Source organism: Lingula anatina, chromosome 2 (assembly GCF_051362555.1).
Source record: "Lingula anatina isolate TDL-2025a chromosome 2, LinAna3.0, whole genome shotgun sequence".
Lineage (NCBI taxonomy): Eukaryota > Metazoa > Brachiopoda > Lingulata > Lingulida > Lingulidae > Lingula > Lingula anatina.
The window spans coordinates 1,045,847-1,066,052 of record NC_141768.1 but is presented as its reverse complement, the minus strand read 5'-3'; the positions used below and the strand labels follow the sequence as shown (position 1 = coordinate 1,066,052).

The 20,206-nt window shown below is 35.2% G+C and overlaps 1 protein-coding gene across 2 annotated transcripts; it reads left to right on the top strand.

The window, feature by feature from the left end:
* The first annotated feature begins 5,818 nt into the window (after nucleotides 1-5,818).
* Nucleotides 5,819-15,735, top strand: LOC106160604 (inositol-tetrakisphosphate 1-kinase). Of its 2 annotated transcripts, none has more exons than XM_087005911.1 (10): nucleotides 5,819-6,057; nucleotides 7,232-7,256; nucleotides 8,401-8,526; nucleotides 9,887-10,004; nucleotides 10,521-10,619; nucleotides 11,141-11,184; nucleotides 11,515-11,674; nucleotides 12,245-12,318; nucleotides 12,735-12,915; nucleotides 13,314-15,735. In XM_087005911.1, the coding sequence occupies exons 1-10, from the start codon at nucleotides 5,981-5,983 to the stop codon at nucleotides 13,442-13,444; spliced, it is 1,035 nt and encodes a 344-aa protein (XP_086862037.1). In that variant the 5' UTR covers nucleotides 5,819-5,980; the 3' UTR covers nucleotides 13,445-15,735. The 2 variants fall into 2 exon arrangements, with proteins under 2 accessions (XP_086862037.1, XP_086862036.1); XM_087005910.1 differs by lacking the exon at nucleotides 5,819-6,057 and adding an exon at nucleotides 6,365-6,726.
* The last annotated feature ends 4,471 nt before the right edge of the window (nucleotides 15,736-20,206 follow it).

The following is a 20,206-nucleotide window of genomic DNA, read 5'->3' as shown; positions in this document are numbered from 1 at the left end:
TGAATGAATGCAACCTTTCAGGGGCTAAAAGTTCTAATTCATTTTGACACCGGTTCCTTGAGGCAGTAAACAGACCCTTACAAATTCGATCGCTTGCTTGCTATAAAGGACTCTCTACACGTATGTAGTATTTGTTACATTTGGGAGAAACCGGCAGAGTGGGCCAGGAAATATTTTAGGTTAATATTTTTGATTCTTTCTTTTTTTCACTTTTACCAAGATTTGTAAAAAATATTGTCTGCTAGACATATCTGTTAAATATCCCACTGCATTTTTTGTAATTTTTTATATAATCTTATATAAAAATCATATATAAAAAAATGGTTCAGAAATTAAAGCTGACAGCCTATTGAAAGATCAGAGAGAGAGAGAGAGAAGGATGTGGGAAGAAGCAGGAGTGGCGTTAAATGAGTTTGTCTCCTAGACATACAGTGTATTTGTCAAATGTCCCACAACTTTTAAAAAATATATAATCTTTTAGAGAAAGGAAAAATAAGAAAAGGAAATAAAGCAGAAAATCTTTTGAAGGATTAGAGAGAGAAAGTGTGTGAGAATGGGAGAGAGAGACAAAGAGAAACAGATGTGGGAAGAAGCAGGAGGGGCGTTAAATGCCTTTCAACTCCTGCGTTCGCTTTCTCTAATGACTTCTCCACTTATGTGGTATCAGTTACATTTGGGAGAAAACGGCAAATCAGGACAGTAAATCTTTTACGTTAATATTATTGTCACTTTCTTTTTTTTTTCTTCACATTTTACAATGATTTGTAAAAAAAGTGTCTCCTAGACATACAGTGTATCTGTTAAATGTCCCACAACTTTTTCTTTTAAAAATATATATAATCTTGTAGAGGAAGGAAAAAATAAGTAAAGGAAATAAAGCAGAAAACCTATTGAAGGAACAGAGAGAGAAAGAGAAAGAAAGATGCATGAAGAAGCAGGAGGGATGGGGCGTTGGATGCCTTTCAACTCCTGCGTTTGCTTTCTGTAATGACTTCCCTACTCATGTGGTATCAGTTACATTTGGGAGAAAACGGCAAATCGGGACAGTAATTTTTTTTTACATATTTTACAATGATCTGTAACAAAAAATTGTCTCCTAGACATACAGTGTATCTGTTAAATGTCCCACGTCTTTTATCTTCCGTTTTAAAATGTAGAATCCTGTATAGAAATAAAAAAAATAAAAGGAATTAAAGCAGAAAACATATTGAAAGATCAGTGATAAAAAGTGTGTTTGTGTGTGTGTGTGTGAGAGAGAGAGAGAGAGAGAGAGAGAGATGTGGGGATAAGCAGGAGGGGGGCTTAAATGCCTTTCAACTCCTGCGTTCGCTTTCTCTAATGACTTCTCCACTCATGTGGTATCAGTTACATTTGGGAGAAAACGGCAGATCGGGACAGTGAATCTTCTGCTTTAAAATTTTTCTCCCTTTTTTGCCACATTTTACAATAATTTGTTTTAAAAAATTGTTTCCTAGACGAACAGTGTATTTGTTAAATGTCCCCCAACTTTTTTTCTTTTAAAAAATATATAATCTTGTAGAGAAAGGAAAAAATAAGTAAAGGAAATAAAGCAGAAAATCTATTGAAGGATTAGAGAGAGAAAGTGTGTGAGAAAGGAAGAGAAAGAGAGATGTGTTAAGAAGCAGGAGGGGGGGGGGCGTTGAATGCCTTTCAACTCCTGCGTTTGCTTTCTCTAATGACTCCTCCACTCATGTGGTATCAGTTACATTTGGGAGAAAACGGCAAATCAGGACAGTAAATCTTTTACGTTCATATTATTGACACCCTTACACGCTTCCATAGATTTGTAAAAATAGTGTCTCCTAGACATACAGTGTATCTGTTAAATGTCCCACAACTTTTTTTTTAAATATATAAGCTTGTAGAGAAAGGAAAAAATAAATAAAGGAAATAAAGCAGAAAATCTATTGAAGGATTAGAGAGAGAAAGTGTGTGAGAAAGGAAGAGAAAGAGAGCTGTGTTAAGAAGCAGGAGGGGGGCGTTGAATGCCTTTCAACTCCTGCGTTTGCTTTCTCTAATGACTTCTCCACTTATGTGGTATCAGTTACATTTGGGAGAAAACGGCAAATCAGGACAGTAAATCTTTTACGTTAATGTTATTGTTACTTCCTTTTTTTCTTCACATTTTACAATGATTTGTAAGAAAAGTTTCTCCTAGACATACAGTGTATCTGTTAAATGTCCCACAATTTTTTTTTCTTTTAAAAAAATATATAATCTCGTAGAGGAAGGAAAAATAAATAAAGGAAATAAAGCAGAAAACCTATTGAAGGATTAGAGAGAGAAAGTGTGTGAGAAAGGAAGAGAAAGAGAGCTGTGTTAAGAAGCAGGAGGGGGGGCGGCGTTGAAAGGCATTCAACTCCTGCGTTTGCTTTCTCTAATGACTTCACCACTCATATGGTATCAGTTACATTTGGGAGAAAACGGCAAATCAGGACAGTAAATCTTTTACGTTAAAATTATTGTCATTTCTTTTTTTTTCCACATTTTACAACGATTTGTAAAAATAACTGTCTCCTTGACATATCTGTTAAATATCCCACTGCATTTCTTTGTTACTTTTTAAAATTTGTATAGATCTAATCTTATAAAGAAATGGATAAAAATAATTATCTATGATATCAGATAACCCATTGAAAGATCAGAGAGAGAGAGAGAAGGGGGGAGATACGTAAATAACTTTTTGATATCGCCTCTAAAATGACCTCTTATCTCTGCACATCTGGTGGGCTAGATGTACGGCGGTTTAAGAAATTATTAACGTTTATTTTTTATTTGTTTTACAAATGCAAATTTGTCCCCATCTCTGTTATAGGCCTATCTGTTCAACATTGTTTAATTTTGTTCTGAAAATTATTGCCTTTTTGATGTTGATGATGGTAATATATTTTGAATTAACACGAGTCCAGGGTCCGGGTAAATATAAGGCCTACTGTTTTTTTCTATATAACAACTTCTTCATACATGCATGCATTACATAGGGATTCAGTAGGCCTATACATTAACAATGCAAAAGTGAATTTTCTTTTAACTAAACCTTTTTTCGTTGTTGCTCTCTCTATATATTATTTGATTGAGTGATGGGCGTGAACTTAAAACCACGTACCGTACATACTCATATGCTACTCTCTACCAGGGCCGCAGTTATTATTGTGGACATTTTTTGCTGAGAGCCAAAATGACAGTCTATTTATCTTTAGATATATCTGTGAATATCTGTGGAAAATCAATCTGTCGCCCTGGTAGAGGGTAGGCCTACCCATATGCCACGTACTGTTGCTTAAAAGTCACAAAGCTTAGTAACTTAAAAATCTTAATTGGTAGGGCCTATATTGGGTGTATCATAATATGATACTTAATACTAAAGTGAATCAAGTTCTAGAAAACGTTCACGTATTATTTAATTAAAAGCAAAATCCCTCTCCTTGCTAATTCTAGTATTGTTGATGTTCTACTGCTGCGCCATCTATTACTGTCCTGATTTGCCTGTGTCCTGATTTGCCGTTTCCGCCATTTTCTGACCTGGATTGCCGGTTTCTCCTAAAGCGAGTCTGCGTCCTCTCACTCACCGGGATCAGGCAGGGAAGTTGGACTCTCCACCTGGTGTGCGCAGTACTTACCGTAATTGCGCGCTCTCCGCGCAGGGAGAGCACACCGGGTGAAGGTAGGAAAATGCACGAACACAACATTCCCCCCACTTTTATTTGAAAGGAGCTAATTATAAATACATGTTTGTCCATGTACAAACTTAAAATTCCTTTGGATAAATGAAATAAAGTGGATTCCAGTTGAAATATTCGTACCTATAAAGAAATAAAGAGTAAAATGGGGTTACTGACTCAGAGAATGGTGCTGTCCGAAAATTCCGATCAATAAAGAAAACTTCATGCGGTAAAGTCATGTGGTAGCTGCAAGTGGCAAACACATTTTGGAAACCTCTAAATTGGATTGATATTAGCTTAGGGGGGTGGATTGTAAAGTTAAAAAAAAAATCTGTGCCTGCATTATCAGTTACAAAGCTGATGAGACAACATGTACCGATGTACCGGTGGGAACACCTGAAATTATTCATAAAATCAGCTGTTTCTAGAACCGGTATCGAATCTTAAAATACGCTTGTGGGATAAAACATACTAGTGGAGGTTTTCATTCACCCTCCTATAACTGGTAACATCCCTAGAACAAGTGTACACCCGAACCAAGACCTAACTTGTGGGATTAAATTCTGCAGGGGTTTCAAGTGTTAATTCCCCTAATTTCGAGAATATCCCTAGAACAAGTAACCGATTGAAAAGGACTAAATGTCACAGACTCTGAAGGTGGGTGGAAGCACTAAGGGCCCTTCAAGTGCCCCATTCACTGGAAGACGTTTGTAAAACTTAAAATTAACACAAAACTACCGGTAGTATAACATCTTTCAAGACTCCAAACATCGGGAGTCCAAATTTAAATAAAAATGCTGGTGACGTTCACATCGGGCTAGACTCTTCGGGTTGCGTGTCTCTAGTAAAACAGGTTATCCCTGGACATCTGGAAGTGATGTTTAAAGTATCTAAAGGGAATAGTGTAGAATCAAATTTAGAAGGGGTGTTTTCTAAATTGAAATATGTTTTTACTAGAGACAATTTTGATCTTGGTCGGTCTTAAGTCACTCAACGTGGAAATGAAGCCGAGAATGCCGAATCCCTTAAATCGCGTATGCGGTGGATGCTTGCGTGTGTCATGCAGAAAGCATAGGGGGCATTGTTAACGGAATGTTAACAACCGGATTCATGCAAGGCTGACAAGAGTCTCAGTTTGTGTGGACATTAGCACCAGTGTTTAATAAGAAAACGTGACGTCACGGTGAAAAATTTCCAATGGGGAAAATTAAAAATATTGCTAGCAATATCCTTAAAGAATTAGACTATCACTTTGTGATGTAGTTTATTTTTGTGTTTAAGAAAAATGGCTACAGTCTATTAAGATCAATTAATGGACTATAACTGTTATGTAGCTTATTTCTGTGTTAACACATGACTACAGTCCATATGACTATCACTCTGTGATGTAGTTTATTTTGTGTTAATAAATCGCTACAGTCTATTGTGATCAATGGACTATAACTGTTATGTAGCTTTATTTTGTGTTAACACGTGACTACAGTCTAATTTGATGAAATTTTTGAAATACCGGGATCTTATTTTTGCATTCCATTTTTCTTTTCATTTATTTATAAGAATTTTTGGAACGGACTATCACTTTATTTTTAGTGATGTGACTGGCTGGTGAATGAACAGCTCATCACAGTCTGTTCTGCTGTTTATTTATTTTTTGTATTTTTCTTCGGCGGACTATCACCTCGGTGATGTTGTTAGCACTAACAGCTAATGACAGTCTGTACGAATATTTCAACTGGAATCCACTTTATTTCATTTATCCAAAGGAATTTTAAGTTTGTACATGGACAAACATGTATTTATAATTAGCTCCTTTCAAATAAAAGTGGGGGGAATGTTGTGTTCGTGCATTTTCCTACCTTCACCCGGTGTGCTCTCCCTGCGCGGAGAGCGCGCAATTACGGTAAGTACTGCGCACACCAGGTGGAGAGTCCAACTTCCCTGCCTGATCCCGGTGAGTACAACTCAACCACAGCTACCGTGCAGACGTGTACGGTACAGACGACAAAAAATAATCAGAATTGAGACACAATACACAGTGATCTACAATCTCACTCCGTAAGTAGAACCAGTGAATACTTTAGACGTTTACCTCCTACCGACAGCTGTACTCTCTTGGACCTTGTGACCTCGTGAAGGTGCCTGAATGACCTTGACCTAAATGAAGATTGATAAAGAAGTGGAATCATTGAAACGTCGGAGCTGAACTCACGCCCGTACTTCTATGTACTGTTGACTTCACAGACCAAATCAAAGGACACTTTAAACAGTTTCAGTGCATTAAAACAGTTTGGGACAACATGAAGCGGATAGGGTACTGGGTTACCGACAAAAAGTTTAAAAAGATGAAATTTGCAACCTTTCATGATATTTGCAGGTAAGGTCTACTAAGTAACTAACTAAGGACATTCATTGGCGAATGCCAAGTTAAAGTAAACGAAATTTCTTTACATAGTTATGATTGAGACGCTGATCCGTTTCAACATTTTACCAGGTGAAGTGTAAGCTAGGTGCCCCAGGTAAGCAGGTCAGTTTACATCTAATATCGTGAGATATGTATAACTGACTTTAATTCAGACTCAACTGTGAGCAGTAAAATCTGAGCAGTATTACGTGTAGCAGTGTACATACAAAAATGTAAGATCGCTGTGTACGAGTACCGTGTCAAAAATCGTCAAAAACTCATTCTGTAAGCTAGGAGCTGCCTCAGACTGGAGGAGTTGTCATGTAACGGGCTGTGAGCATGGACTGCTGCATTGATTTCACCTTGACATTAAAACAAAACACTCCAGACATCAAAGTAACAGAGATCGAGGGCCTTTTTACAGGGAGCAATATGCTTTTCTGTTTTGCGCCATTTTAACAGGTTTAAACCTATGTCTTCAAGCTACAGTGTATAATGGGTTTTATCTTTTTGGTCCTTGGAAACAGAATTGATCTGATAAACCATGTATTTGCTACATGGCCAGCTAGGCTGTTCAGTTAGCAGTACATCTCCAAGTGTACTACATACTGTGAAAGGGGCTGATCAAACAAGTAAATGGAGGTAAAAGAGATAAAACTGAAGACATTAACAAATGTATAGCAGATGACAATATGTCAAACAACACTTGCCAGATGAAACATTTATTTAAGTACATGTAAATGACAGGTTCAAAGCATCTTGCAGCAGGGTATTTTTCTAGTGTGGTAAAATAAACTTCTCTGCATATATTAATCAGTGATAACATTATAAAGTTATCTTCTTTGAAGCCCATTTTAGTGTAAAATAATTGTTTTCCTAATTTGTTTCTTCTTGTCTATGTTGAGCCTTTCCCTGCCCATAAGAAATGGTGATATATTAATTTCAACATCCTTATTATCAGTAGATCTTCAGTAGTAAAACCACAGTCAGGTAGCACATGTTTTATGCAGTATTTGTACTAGTACTGTATAGCATACATTCACCCCAGCATCAAACATACTAGAATACTCTATGTTATAGTGCTCACCATATGAGCTGTTTATTTTAACTCATACTAGTAAATGATTTTATGTGTTTTCCATTTCAGGGATGCAGGCTATGAAGCTGTCAGGGTAAGCTCAATCAGACTAAAGTAATTTTTTCTTCAATCAGCAGATAAATATTGAAATTGTTTACCTCCAGTATTTCAATGTCTATCAGAGCAACCTTATCAGGAAAACTATTTCAATATTTAACTGTGGATTGAAGAAAAATTGCTTTATTCTAATAACATAACACTGCTGATGAATTCTTCTCTGAAGGTCAATCAGACTGTTGATAATTTGATACAGGAGTTTTTAAAATGTATGTCACTTATGTATCTTGACTAGTACAATAAAGAGACATGCAGTATGACAATCAAGGAGTGTCTTAAGCTGGTCTTGAGTAGATCTTGCTTGACTGCTTATATAAACAGATGTCATCAAAGATTATTTTATTTTTGTCACACAATCAAGACCAAGAAACAATTTATGGAATTTAGATTGCTTTTATGGAACTGTCTTCCAGCACATACGTGATCTCATATACAAGTTTCATAAAGAAATTCAATGATTTTTATTTTATTTTTCTGCATGAGACTTAAACAAGGTCACCCCTGCACCCCATATAATCTATGCTAAATAACACCTAACCACAGTGTTATTTATTGATTTATTGCTCTGCATTGTTAGTTCATATCTAGGGTAGTTTTATGTTTTAATTTAAACATGCCCTGAGCTTTTATTCCCATGCATTCCACTTTCTACATTTTCATATGAGCAGCCATTTGTTGAAATATAGATCTATCTATATGATTAAACTGGCCTGCATTGTGGTTGAAACTTGGGTTATTGGCTAGTAAGATGAACAAGTCTACAGAAATAAATTTAAAATATTTTGATTTATAGGAGATCTGAAATCAGCTTACTAGCACTCATTACAAAATCTTTCCAAACGACATTGAAATTCCAATGTCTGTATGTACAAGTAAAAAAAATATATGATAAGAACTGATTACAACTACTCATTATGCTATTTGTGTTATTGTCAATAAAATAAATTGTTGAACATTAATTAGTAAATGTATTTCTTGCCATTGATGGGAGTTTAAATTGGATCTGTAGAATTATCCTGAAAATATTCATGAAAATTAAATGCTTACTCTTAAAGATCTCATCTTCATAGATATTTTTCAGTATAAAAGTAAACATGATCAGGAGTGTTTTTCATCTGCAGATAAAAGAGCCAGAAGATTTGGAAAAACAGGGTCCATTTGATGTATTTATTCACAAACTCTCTGATGACATAGGGTCAGCATTAGATGGGGATGAGGAGGCCAAAGAATTAGTCCAAAAGTTTCAGGTATTTACAGTTATTTACATACTCAGTACATTCATTTTTTTGAAAACAAACACATTATTGAATGCTATCTGTAATTCACTAATAAACTTACTAGTACTTGGGCTTTGTTTGTAGATATACTAATCTGAATTCAGGATAAGTCTATTGTTTCATGTGTTAATATCAAGAATGTATTATCAATATCAGTACATTGAAAGTATTGGTAATACATGTGTGTTCTTTTTAATGCAAATAGAGGATTATGTTAATTCTTCCTAGTCTATTTAATTAATGTTTGTATTGAGTTACATGTAAATGAGGTTCCCATATAAATCTGTCCACAAATATTAACATATTTGTACAAACAAAGAAGTAAGGTTTATGATATGATTTGGCCTTTATTTTAATTAGCTTACATAATCTCATTATCTCCACCTTTTTATTATGCTCTGAGGGACAGCACACACTATTGAGGCTACGACTACGCATGTCCAATTGCCTTATGATTATGACTCATGTTAACATTTACATTTATGTGCTGATATTGGTGAATTTTTCACATTTTTCTGGGCAATAAAACCAAGGACAAGCCTGTACTATATAATTATGCTATATTAGCTAAGGACCTTTGCAGTTGGCCATCCATCTTGCTAGATACTTGTACTTAGAAAGATGAAAATCTTGGTATTTTGCACAGGCTGCATATTTCCTTTTAAAATAAAGTTATGCACTGCATTTTGTACTGGGTGCACTGGTATTGCTGTGTATACTTACTAGTGTAGAGTAAAAGTTCAAATGTTAACACTTAAGGCAGTGCTGTATATACCATGTGGTTCTTATCAGACAGAAGTCTCACAGGTGTACTTTCCAAAATCAATCATTTAAAGCAACTAATGCCTTTTATTAGAAAGTTCTGAATCCAAGGTTGGGTTATGCATCAGAAACTTTTTCTTTTTTGACCCATCAAAGATGTTTTGAATAATGCAATGAGCAGTCTTTGACATTAGTAAGTAACAACAGGAGTAATATGGCAAACATTATAGCCAAGAAGTTTGTGGTAATCATTAAGGTGTTTTGTGATAAGGTTTTTAAATGTTAAAGCATTGTGGTAAACGTGGTCAAGAAATGTGGATTGATGGATATAAATCTCCATTGCTAAGTAACCTATTAATGCCCTTTTCACATATCAATTTGCATTCTTCTGAATTTATTCAAATGTATGTCCCCCCTTCAACCCCCCCCCAAAAAAAAAAATAAATAAATAAAAGAAGCACCTGCAAAACAAAAGAATTTACATCAGTTAAATTATTTTTCAGAAATTCTACTTTAATTACACCTTGATTTAATCAAAATATTATTGTATTACATTATTTTATTTCAGTCCCATTTCCAGAGATGCCCCTCTTTACTGGTAATAGATCCCTTTGATAAGGTTGCCAGAATGATAGACAGACGGGAACAATACCAGGCTGCCAGAGACTGCTTTCAGAAACTTCAAGGTACTTACTTCCCTTAAACCCCCTTTACACTGGACAGCATCCTTTCTGAATCCTTTGTGAGACCACGAAACTGGCATAGCTGTGGTCATAGAAAAAAGGCAGAAACATCTCTTTGGTTGCAGAATGAATGCTCAGTGACCAGCCAGTTGTTGGCAAGTAAAGTATGGAAATGGAACTGTACTACGGGATACAGAAAGGATGCCGTCCAGTGTAAAGGGTACTTAAGTCTTTGAACATAATGGTAACTCTGGTTGTGTTTCCAGTTTTGTTGGGTAGATGTTTCTTAAGCTTCCTGGCACCCATCTCAGTTGGTCATGGGATTTTGCATGAACACGTTGAAGCAAATTCTCTTGCAGTTCCAACCATTCCCTCTCTCTCTCTCTCTCTCTCTCTCTCTCTCTCTCGCTCTCTCCCTGTCTGTCTGTGAATTTTACTTTTTTATCCAACAAAGCTTTGAAATTTTAATGTTTTAAGTTACAAACTGAAATATTTTATTAAATTTTTTATTATTTTCAGATGATCAGTATTTTATACCAAATTTTGTTGAACTCACAAACACAGATGTGTCAAGTAACAAGAAGCTAATTGAGCAAGCAGGAATAACATTCCCTTTTAGTGAGTATTTTGATACATACACTGTTTTACACTGTTGTATGTGCAAGACAATGGCATATCCTTCACCCACTTATTTCAGTGTAGCCTTTGTTTATATTGGTTTATAATCCAAAACAGATGTAAATTGCTTTTTGCATAGACTGTGTGTAATTAAAAATCAAAGCAATTTAATTATTTTCATTACAAGTTTTTAGTTATATCCAGTGAACCTGTAGCTTATCATTTGAACCTTTTCTAAATGGTCACTGTTTTCAAAACTAAATAGGAGCAATATCTTAACATTTCTCCATAGATCATTATACATCAGCCACATCATTTAACTGCTTGTAAGAATTTTAGGAAAGTGCTTCCAGAAGTGAGGAATGTCTGGATTTTCCTCTGCTGATCATATGTCAAATTATCAAATATGTTTGTTGCTTATATAATAGTTAAGGATTAGCAATAGTTATTCTCTTGTGCACTTGGATTTGTTTTCTATTTAAAGTTTATTCTGACTACAAGTTTTTAAAATTCTATTTCAGTATATAAACCTGCTGCAGCTCATGGTTCTGCAGAGTGTCATCATGTAAGTACAATGTGGGGGGATTGCTCTTCATTTAATGTCTGCCAGACAAAGTTTCTGCACTTCACTTGACTGCTTAACTCTTGTACATTGGGGGATGGAAACAGAATGTCTTTTTACTAGAGTTAGTCTGAATAGGATTTTAATGAAAAAAATTATAATGGGTACAGCTGAAGGGTTTGTCTGTTTAATTGATTAATAATTTGATTTTCTTACCTGTAACACTTATGCACTTGTGTACAATTATACACTTGTTGATTCATTAAGTTTTTAAGCTATAATTTTAATATAAATTGTAATAAATTGTATAAATTGTAACATTATTGTCTGTAGCTTGCAGTTGTATTCAATGAAGATGGCCTACGTGACCTCCCGCCTCCATGTGTAGCCCAGAGTTTTACAAATCACGACGCTGTCTTGTATAAAGTGTATATAATAGGGGACCATATCCAAGTGGTGAAGCGCCCATCTCTTAAAAATTTTAAACAGGGAGGTATGTTCAAACCTCTTTATTGATTTCTTATGGGGTTTTGTTTACTGCATTACAAGCATGCTGTTTTTCTTGAATCAAAGTTTTCAGAGCCTAGAAATTGTTTTTCTATTGAATTGTTTTCTTAATTCAGGGGCCCCAGAACAAGGTGATTGATTACCTTCTTGAATTTATCAAGTTGCCTAAAGTGGCTAAAGCAGCCAGCCAGCTAAAGTTGTTTTGAAACCCTGAATAAAAATACTTAATTATAGGAAACACAATTTCTAGGTCCATGTACTTGAGGAATGGGATAGATCACTGTACTAGTGTCTTTTTATATGAAAAACACAGGATTGGAACTTATTTTCTAGAAAAAAAGTTGTTTCAGTTGAGTGTATGTGCACTGAATTGACATTTTACAATATTGCATGTTTATGTATTAAAGGGTTCACTGATTTATCAAAATTCATAATGTAATCAAAGGCGTTTGTGTGTAATCTTAAAGCTTATAGATATACTGAAAGGATATACTCAAACATTCTGCATCTTTTGTGAGTCAAGAAACATTTGTATGAGAGAAGATATTTCTTCCAGGTAGCAAAGAATCTACTGTGTTTTTTGACAGTTATGGAGTGTCTAAGCCCAACTCAAACTCGCATTTAAACAAGGTAAGTGACTCAGATGGGCCTCTAATTATTTCAGTAATGGTTTGTGTAAAGGTGAAAATGATTCTTCATATTCTGTCTTCTTTCCTAAAAATTTTGCAAACACAATAATCTGAAATTACTGGGAAATTAATTTTTGACTGAGAACCAAGCGATTAGCCAGCAAACCATCCAGTCATCATTTGTAAGGCTTTTTCAAACAGAAGATGGCCTAGTCTAGAGCTGAATGGTTGCTTAAATTCTTAGCACACCTCATATTTACATTAATGTGTGAATGTTTATAAAAGGGTATTGAAATAAATTTTTTAAAAAAATGAAATTTTGAAAATCCCCCACTTTTGTTTGCATTTAACATGTGTATCATTTGTAGGAGATGTATGTGCATCAGCCAAAGTCAATTGTTTTCTGTGTATTTTTAGTTGGATCTGAAGGAAGAAGAACCCAGTGATAAAACTGTGCTGCTGTCTCCAGATCTAGACAAGGTGCGCAAGATGGTGACTGCACTGCGCAGCTCTCTCAAACTAGAACTGTTAGGAATTGACCTGATCATAGAGAAAACAACTGGAAGATATGCAGTGATAGACATCAATTCATTTCCAGGTGCTCATTACATGATTCTCACTACATACTTCTGTCATTAATATTATTATTAAATTAATAGTACGGTACTGCAACAGTATGGCTTCTAAGAGACCTCCATGAGTATTATCATGAGAAATTTTACTCCTCCTCCCGACCCTGAAAATCTTGGATCTATCTCTACAATGTTTAAGAAGAGGCTCATTTCAGTCCATGCAGAACCTAGATCAATTCTAGATCAAATTCTGATTAATCGTGTAGGTTTTTTTTTTTTACCAAAAAGGCTGTTTTTATTTCTAACTCCACCCCATAAATAATAAATTGTCCTTGTTTGTTGGAGAATTCAACTAATACTTTAGCTTCTGCTTAATCCTACATATTGCATTGAGATAAATTGATATCATGGTATCTTTTTGCAGGTTACGATGGAGTAGACAACTTCTTCGAAGTACTTTTAGACATGTTATCAAAGAGGCTACAGCCAAATGAACGAGAAGGTACCAGAAAAAGAAAGTCTTCTGAACCATTGGGAAAAGATCTGCACACCTGATTATGACAATTTCATTGAGTAGTAAGAGCTGCTGAACTGCAATGACATCCACAAAATCTTAAATTTTTATAGAGCCATATTTTTAATCTAAATTTACGACAGATAATTATCGATCCTCAGTGGTGTGTTCAGAGAAGGTGAAATGTGCAACATCAAAACACTTCAGAGGCCAACAGTTTTTGCCACCATATATATTATTTTTATTTTGAATACAATATACTGATGATAAAACTATTAGGTTCACATTGGTACTAGACTCAGTGACCCCACAAGGTCAAGGTCAGTCGGGAGAGGGATAGGACATACTGTAATCTCAGAACTATATATGTGAGTAAGTGAACAACATTTATTGGATCTTATAAGCAGCAAAGCTATCCATTAATATAAATACTTTCATAGAGAATAGAAATAAGTACTAAAAATTCATCACATTTCTCTTGTGAGGTAGTTATGCTTGTGCTCTTGTTTTGTCTTGGACTTTAAATTTGAATTGACTGAATTGTTTGCCCAGTGCCAAACCTGCAAATTTATCTTATATTTATTAGTGTTGTGTAAAGTGAGTCTTTATCCATAGATATTTATGTACAGTGGCCAGTCAGGACCTTAAATTTCAAAGTCTAGTGGTGAATTACCTTATAATAGCAGCCAGCAAAACCTTTGCTTTCTTCATTGAACAGTAACGAAGAGTGGTAAAGGTGTACGTACCCTGTACCAGGGCCACAGAATGATTTTTCACTAGATATTTACATATGTCTCCAGCTAACTCTATACACTTTTCTCTGCTGCAAGAATTGATGTATGAAAATTCATGTCATTCCTCAGTAAAGAGTAGTATATGTAGGTCAGATTCTTTCAATAATCTGAAGCTAACATGTAGCAAGTATCTCTAATTACTCAAAATAATTTCAGACTCATGTTAATTTGAGTAATAGAATAAATATTTGCATGTAGATATTCTTGAAATGTACACCTTAAGTTGTAACTAAGGCACTCCACTAGTGACACATTTACTCTTCTTCATGCCAGCATTAACCAAATGTTTACTTAATGTCATCATTCACAATTTCTGATATTTATTGTGTGAGACCATTCTTGAAACTATTGTCAAAAATTAATTGCTTAAATTTTGAACTTAAACATAGGCAAATTTTTTGTATTAATTTAGAATTAAACTTCTTTGTGTGAGGTAATTAATTGCATCACGGCATTGTTTTTCTACGAGGTATACAAAAAAATTATTATTTTGTACAATAGTTCAATAGTTCAGAAGTGGGTTAAATTAAAATTGATAAGATTTTGGTGATGATCCATAAATTAATAACATTGTTACATTCTTTATCTGTCAACTTCTGATAGTTCAGAAATGGGCTAACTTAAAATTGATAAGATTTTGACGATGATCTATGAATTAATGAATGGCGAATTAGGAATTAATTACTTGTCTTGGCAGAGGTCTATGCCTCTGAGTGTTAGTTAAAGCAATGTTTTTTAGAAAGCATATACAAATAAGTTAGAATATCAATATATATATAACCACTAAAAATCTTTGTGGAATTTCTGTTTAAGAAGCATGACAATTTTCTGTTTTATTTATTTTCTCACTTATTTTTTTATTTTTGACAACTGCAAATTATACACTGTGCAATTTTGGAATGTACATACCAGGGAAGCAATTTTGGCTGATGTTAATTGCGAGTTTTTCATGTACAAGCCGTTAAAGTGCCATTTTTTTTCTTGGTCAAAAATGTTTTATACTTTTTTCTTTGTAATTGTATAAAGCTTGGTTGTCACATAACTGGTGTTGATTTGGAACCAATCCTCTGTATGTTGCAATTCTTCATTTTTTACATGCTTCTAGTCACGCCTGTTTTTCCTTAGTATGCCGGGAAAGAGTACTCTCAATATTTCATACAGTGAGAATAAAATCTCTAAATTTGCATGTAATGTTCCTCTCCCTTCACTTATTTGATCATGCAATTAATTTGTTCAGGTTATGAATGGCAATGGTTGTGTGTTTGATTTTTCAAAATATTTGTCATTTATATACTTGAAGCAGTGATTGCTACCTGCGCATTGTTACCACAAGTCCAAAAATGACTCTTTTGCAGACAAATGAAGTTTAAATTGCCATCAAGAAATCCAGTCATTTGAAGAAGTTAATTGTAGTAGAGCAAAGTCATGGGATTTATGTTAAATATTCAGATAGACCACAGTTCAGTACATCAGGTGGTGACAACCTTGGAAAACAATCAGGCAGGAAACCTTATTCAATAAATCATTCTTCAAACTTGGTTCTTGTGTTGGTTTCTCTTATAGTTCTCATTCTGTTTTGTTAGAATGGTATGATATGTGAAGTAAGAACACATAATTATTTACAGGTGCTCAGAGCTATTAAGATCAACAAAAACTTCAATGAAAGGTTAATACTCCACTCCTGCAGCTTTTTCACATGGAATGTCTATAGCTTTGGATTTATCTTTGTTGTTGATTGTAAATATAAGATGCACAAGTAATGAAAAGGAGTCAGATTATAACATTTTAAATAAATTAAATATCTACAACTCAATTTTGTCTTCACTTTTGTCAACTTTTATTATTTTCTTTCATTAACAATGTCATTTTGAAATAGGTGACAAAATGAGATACGTAAATAAGAACCTACATTGTATTACCTCTTCTTAAGTCAGTTTTTTTTACACAATAAATAGAGCATTCTTAAGTAACTAACTGTTTAAAGAGCATCAATGCTTTTCTCCCTTAATGACTAATTGTTTGTCCTTTAATCACTGATGTATCAGGCCCTAAGCCAGGGAGGGGAGTGTTCAAACCACCCTTTTTGCCAAATAATGGTCCTTTTTGGGTAAAACTTGATCTAGGTACGCAAAGGCTTCGTGATAAAAGGTCCCTTTCTTCAGAAAAAGATCCCCACCCCCTTTCCCTTTGAAATAGCTGGCTACAGGTCTGTGTACACTTGTGATGCAATGGTGTTCAAACCTGCACATGAATGAGTTACAGCACATACCCCAGTACATGTGGCAGGTGAATTTCATTCCGTATAAACATATTGGTCAGTCTTTAATGAGATATGCTTGTGCATGCTTTTAGTACAGACAGCATCACAGATGCTGCCAGAGGGCGAACTTGCAGGATTCCTGCCAAATGGCCCAAATCCTGCAAGTAAAATATGCCAGTGTCCTAAACTCTTGCCAAAAATTCCAAGTCCATGCAATATTTTTGTGACATTGCGCAATTAAAATATAAATTTCAAATATCTATGTTATCTTAGTTTTTGTTTTTTTCTAATGCTATACATATTCTGTCAAATGATGTGAATAAAATTTTTTTTTTTAAATATGAATGTCTCCCTCATGCCTCTATCAGAATGAATCATGCTATGTATAGATTCTGCAGTACAGAACTTGACATTAATGCTGGCCCGCTCATCTGGGGCCAATGAAAACCAATGTCAGGCCAATTGTAGTGCCGGTGAGTTAGTATATATCTCGATCTGGAAAGGCAGGTCACATGACATAGTTTAAAAAGGGGCCGGCGCTGAGTTGAAAGCCCATATTCCTAGATGAGAGGATGTGCGAAGACAAGAATAAGAGAAAATTACTGTTCGGAGGATGCAAAAGAGCAATTAAGGTAAGAATTACTTGAAATACCTTTATAGACACAAAAGGGTCTACATTGGCGACGAGGAAGCACGAACTAAAAAGAACCCTGCTGACCAGAAATACAACACAGGTTGGCAAAGATTATTAACAAACGCTTCACTAAAACTTTGCCATACAACATCTTAAAGAAGAAGAATGATTCCTATATGAGACCAAGGAATTGTGACACAATGACACTGCAGTTAATAATAAGGAACATTGGTCCAAAATAAGGAAAGGTTAGAAGGTGAGAGACTAAGTTATCAATGTGCAAAATTCTGTTGTAAAAGCTGCAAGTAGATGAAGATGCTGTAGCTGCTTTTGGGCAGGCCTCATCATAATCCTAAATTTGAATTTTTCAAATTTTGAAGCACTAAACAGGAAGCTACTGAAACAATTGATGCGTACCATGTCAGGTAAAGACATTTAGGGACCAACCGTGGTTTTGCGAACTTGGACTGAGAGACTAAGTCGCATATTATTCAGGGATATGTATCTCATAAGTTGAAAGAAATCTCAGTGAGCAGGCTCTCACACTAGATAACTAACATATGTTAGAACCTTAGAACTATCAGCAGACCTGCCAAGTCTCACGCATTTGGCCACTGCCTCACGCACTCACGCGAGCCTTAAGCTATCTCACGCAAAATGAATTTTTTGTCGTAAATTTTCAAAAACCTAGTTTTTTACGCTTATATCGTGGTTTTATTATCCTTAGCGGTGTTGACTAGTGTTACTGATTAGCCAATCACAATCACTGACGCTTACACGTGGATCACGATTTTTCATGGCGGATTTAAATGACGATGATAGTGGCGATTCAGACATTAATCATGATAAAGGGGATGAAACGGTTCATACCCCGCCACGAAAGCGCATTTGCCAGCATTAATAAACGAAGTGGCAAGCTGCTTGGACTAAGAAATTCCCTTGCATTGAGAGAGTATCGGATTATCAAGCGAAATGCACTGTCTGTTGCCGAAACTTCAGTACAGAGCACATGGGCGAACGAGATATCGTGCGTCATTTGGATGGCAAGGACCACAAAAAGAAGACTAAGGAAATTGAACAAACGGCTAGAATTGACGATCTCTTCAAACGTAGAACTGCTGATGACACCCAACAGGTATATTCATAGACCTACTGCAGTATGTGATTGTTGGCTAGATAGGTAGTAGATTTTATTTCTATAAAGTGCATGTACGGCTAGCCGCTAGGCTGGTTTTCATTTTCCACTGTAGCTAGTAGTAGGTCTATTGTTGTGGCCAACTTGTGGGCCCTATGTATGTAGAGCAAATATTTTTTCAATATTTTTTGCTACATGATAATCATAAAATAGCTTGGCCTATAGGCCCTATGTAGGGCCTGTATTTCCTTTTATGATAATTAATTCAACCTGCCCACTGGTCTTCAAAGGAAATCGAATAAAAGGAGATAACATTCACTTCACAATTGCCCCTTTTTTTCAGGGGTAATGTCATATGTATGTTTCAGGAGTGTATCAGATACGGGCTGACAATAAAAAAGTTCAGAGAAAAGCGGAATGTGAAAGTTAAAACACGAACCATCCCACCTTATGTCGCCATTAAACACAATAAAGGGAAAACAAAGGGGAGGCCTATAAGAGGTATTGAAAGGGAAGAGGCAGCTGAAGATCTCCAGAAGAACTCTCCCTAAAACGTTTATTACGAGAGGTTGGGGAGGACAGTCACGGCAGCATTCCAGGCAGGTAATACATCTCACATAGCAAATAAAAATGTCCTGCAAAAAAATATCTTCGGAGGCACGTCTGACAGAATGCTTCCACCAAAATGTATTCATTGAGCTTGGCGTTCAAAAAGAGGTTTACGAAAGCCTGGAAGACAACAAATCTGGTGTGATAAGGGGGTGCATCCAAAGAAAACAGAAAAAAATCCTAAATGATCCTTCTCCTGTTCCGTCTGAGACTTCTTGTCTATCAGATTCAGATAGTGACAGCTCTATCAGAGACAGCTCTTCCTATCGGGATCCTGTGCCCGCGATTTTGCAAAGCCAGTACCCAAGCCCAGAAAATCTTTAAGAAACAGAAAATTTTAGGAGGAGAATTGAGTCAGTATTCTTTTTTTTTTTTATACAGCTGTAGGGCCAGCTTTTATGTAGGGGGGAGGACGTAGCAGTAGTACTTGATTTCTTATTTTGTTATTTATTTCATCATATTTTCAGTCTATTCCATTTTTATACTTCCGTTCCTTATTTTCAGTCTTCCCTGATTTCTTTCCTATTCCTTGTTTTCTGGCTTTATAACGTTGTTGCTTTGCATTGGTTTATAGTCTTTAACCCCTAATTTCCTTTGTCTGTTTCCTCACTTTCTCTCTTTACGTCTCGTGGGCTGACATTGATTTTCTTTACAGGTAAAATTTTCTTTTTATCTTTCATTTTGTATAAAGTTATATATTATTTTCTTAACCCTTATTTAGTTATTATTAACAATTTAATGTTTAATTTGATGTTTTATTTAGTAAACTTATTAAACTGTAATTTATAAAAAAGACTTTCTCTCTTTACATCTCGTAGGCTGACATTGTTTTTCTTTACAGAACTGTAATAAAATCTGTTACATTATTATTATTATTATTGTGTATTATTTATATATAAAAGTTTAATTGTTCATTAAAAAGAATAAAATGTTAAGTTTTAAAAGATTGAAATTAGAACAAATAACTTCTTTTAAGAAATAATTATTTTATAGCTAAGGAAAGTGATGAAGAAATTGACAGTGAGAGCCAGGAAAGCCGGCAGAGTCAGGAGAGTCTGTCTGATGAGGAAACACCAAGAGATGAAGATAAAAAGCCTAAAGAGAAAAAAACGGTCAAGAATAGTAAGCAGCCTTTTATTCTCCCAATATTGAGAAGGGGGTGAAATTGTTTTGCTTCAAGTGATATTTCATGCTATGTAACAGTAACTACGCATGTGCTTCTCTTGTATATTGGATCCGATAGTGCTGCCACGTAGTGTCACTTAGCTTTTACTTGACGGCGGCACGCCTCCGACGCTCTTAGAAGGTTTAGGCCCCAAACGAGGTAAATCAAGATTTAATCTTTCATTATATTATTATTTTTATTAGAAA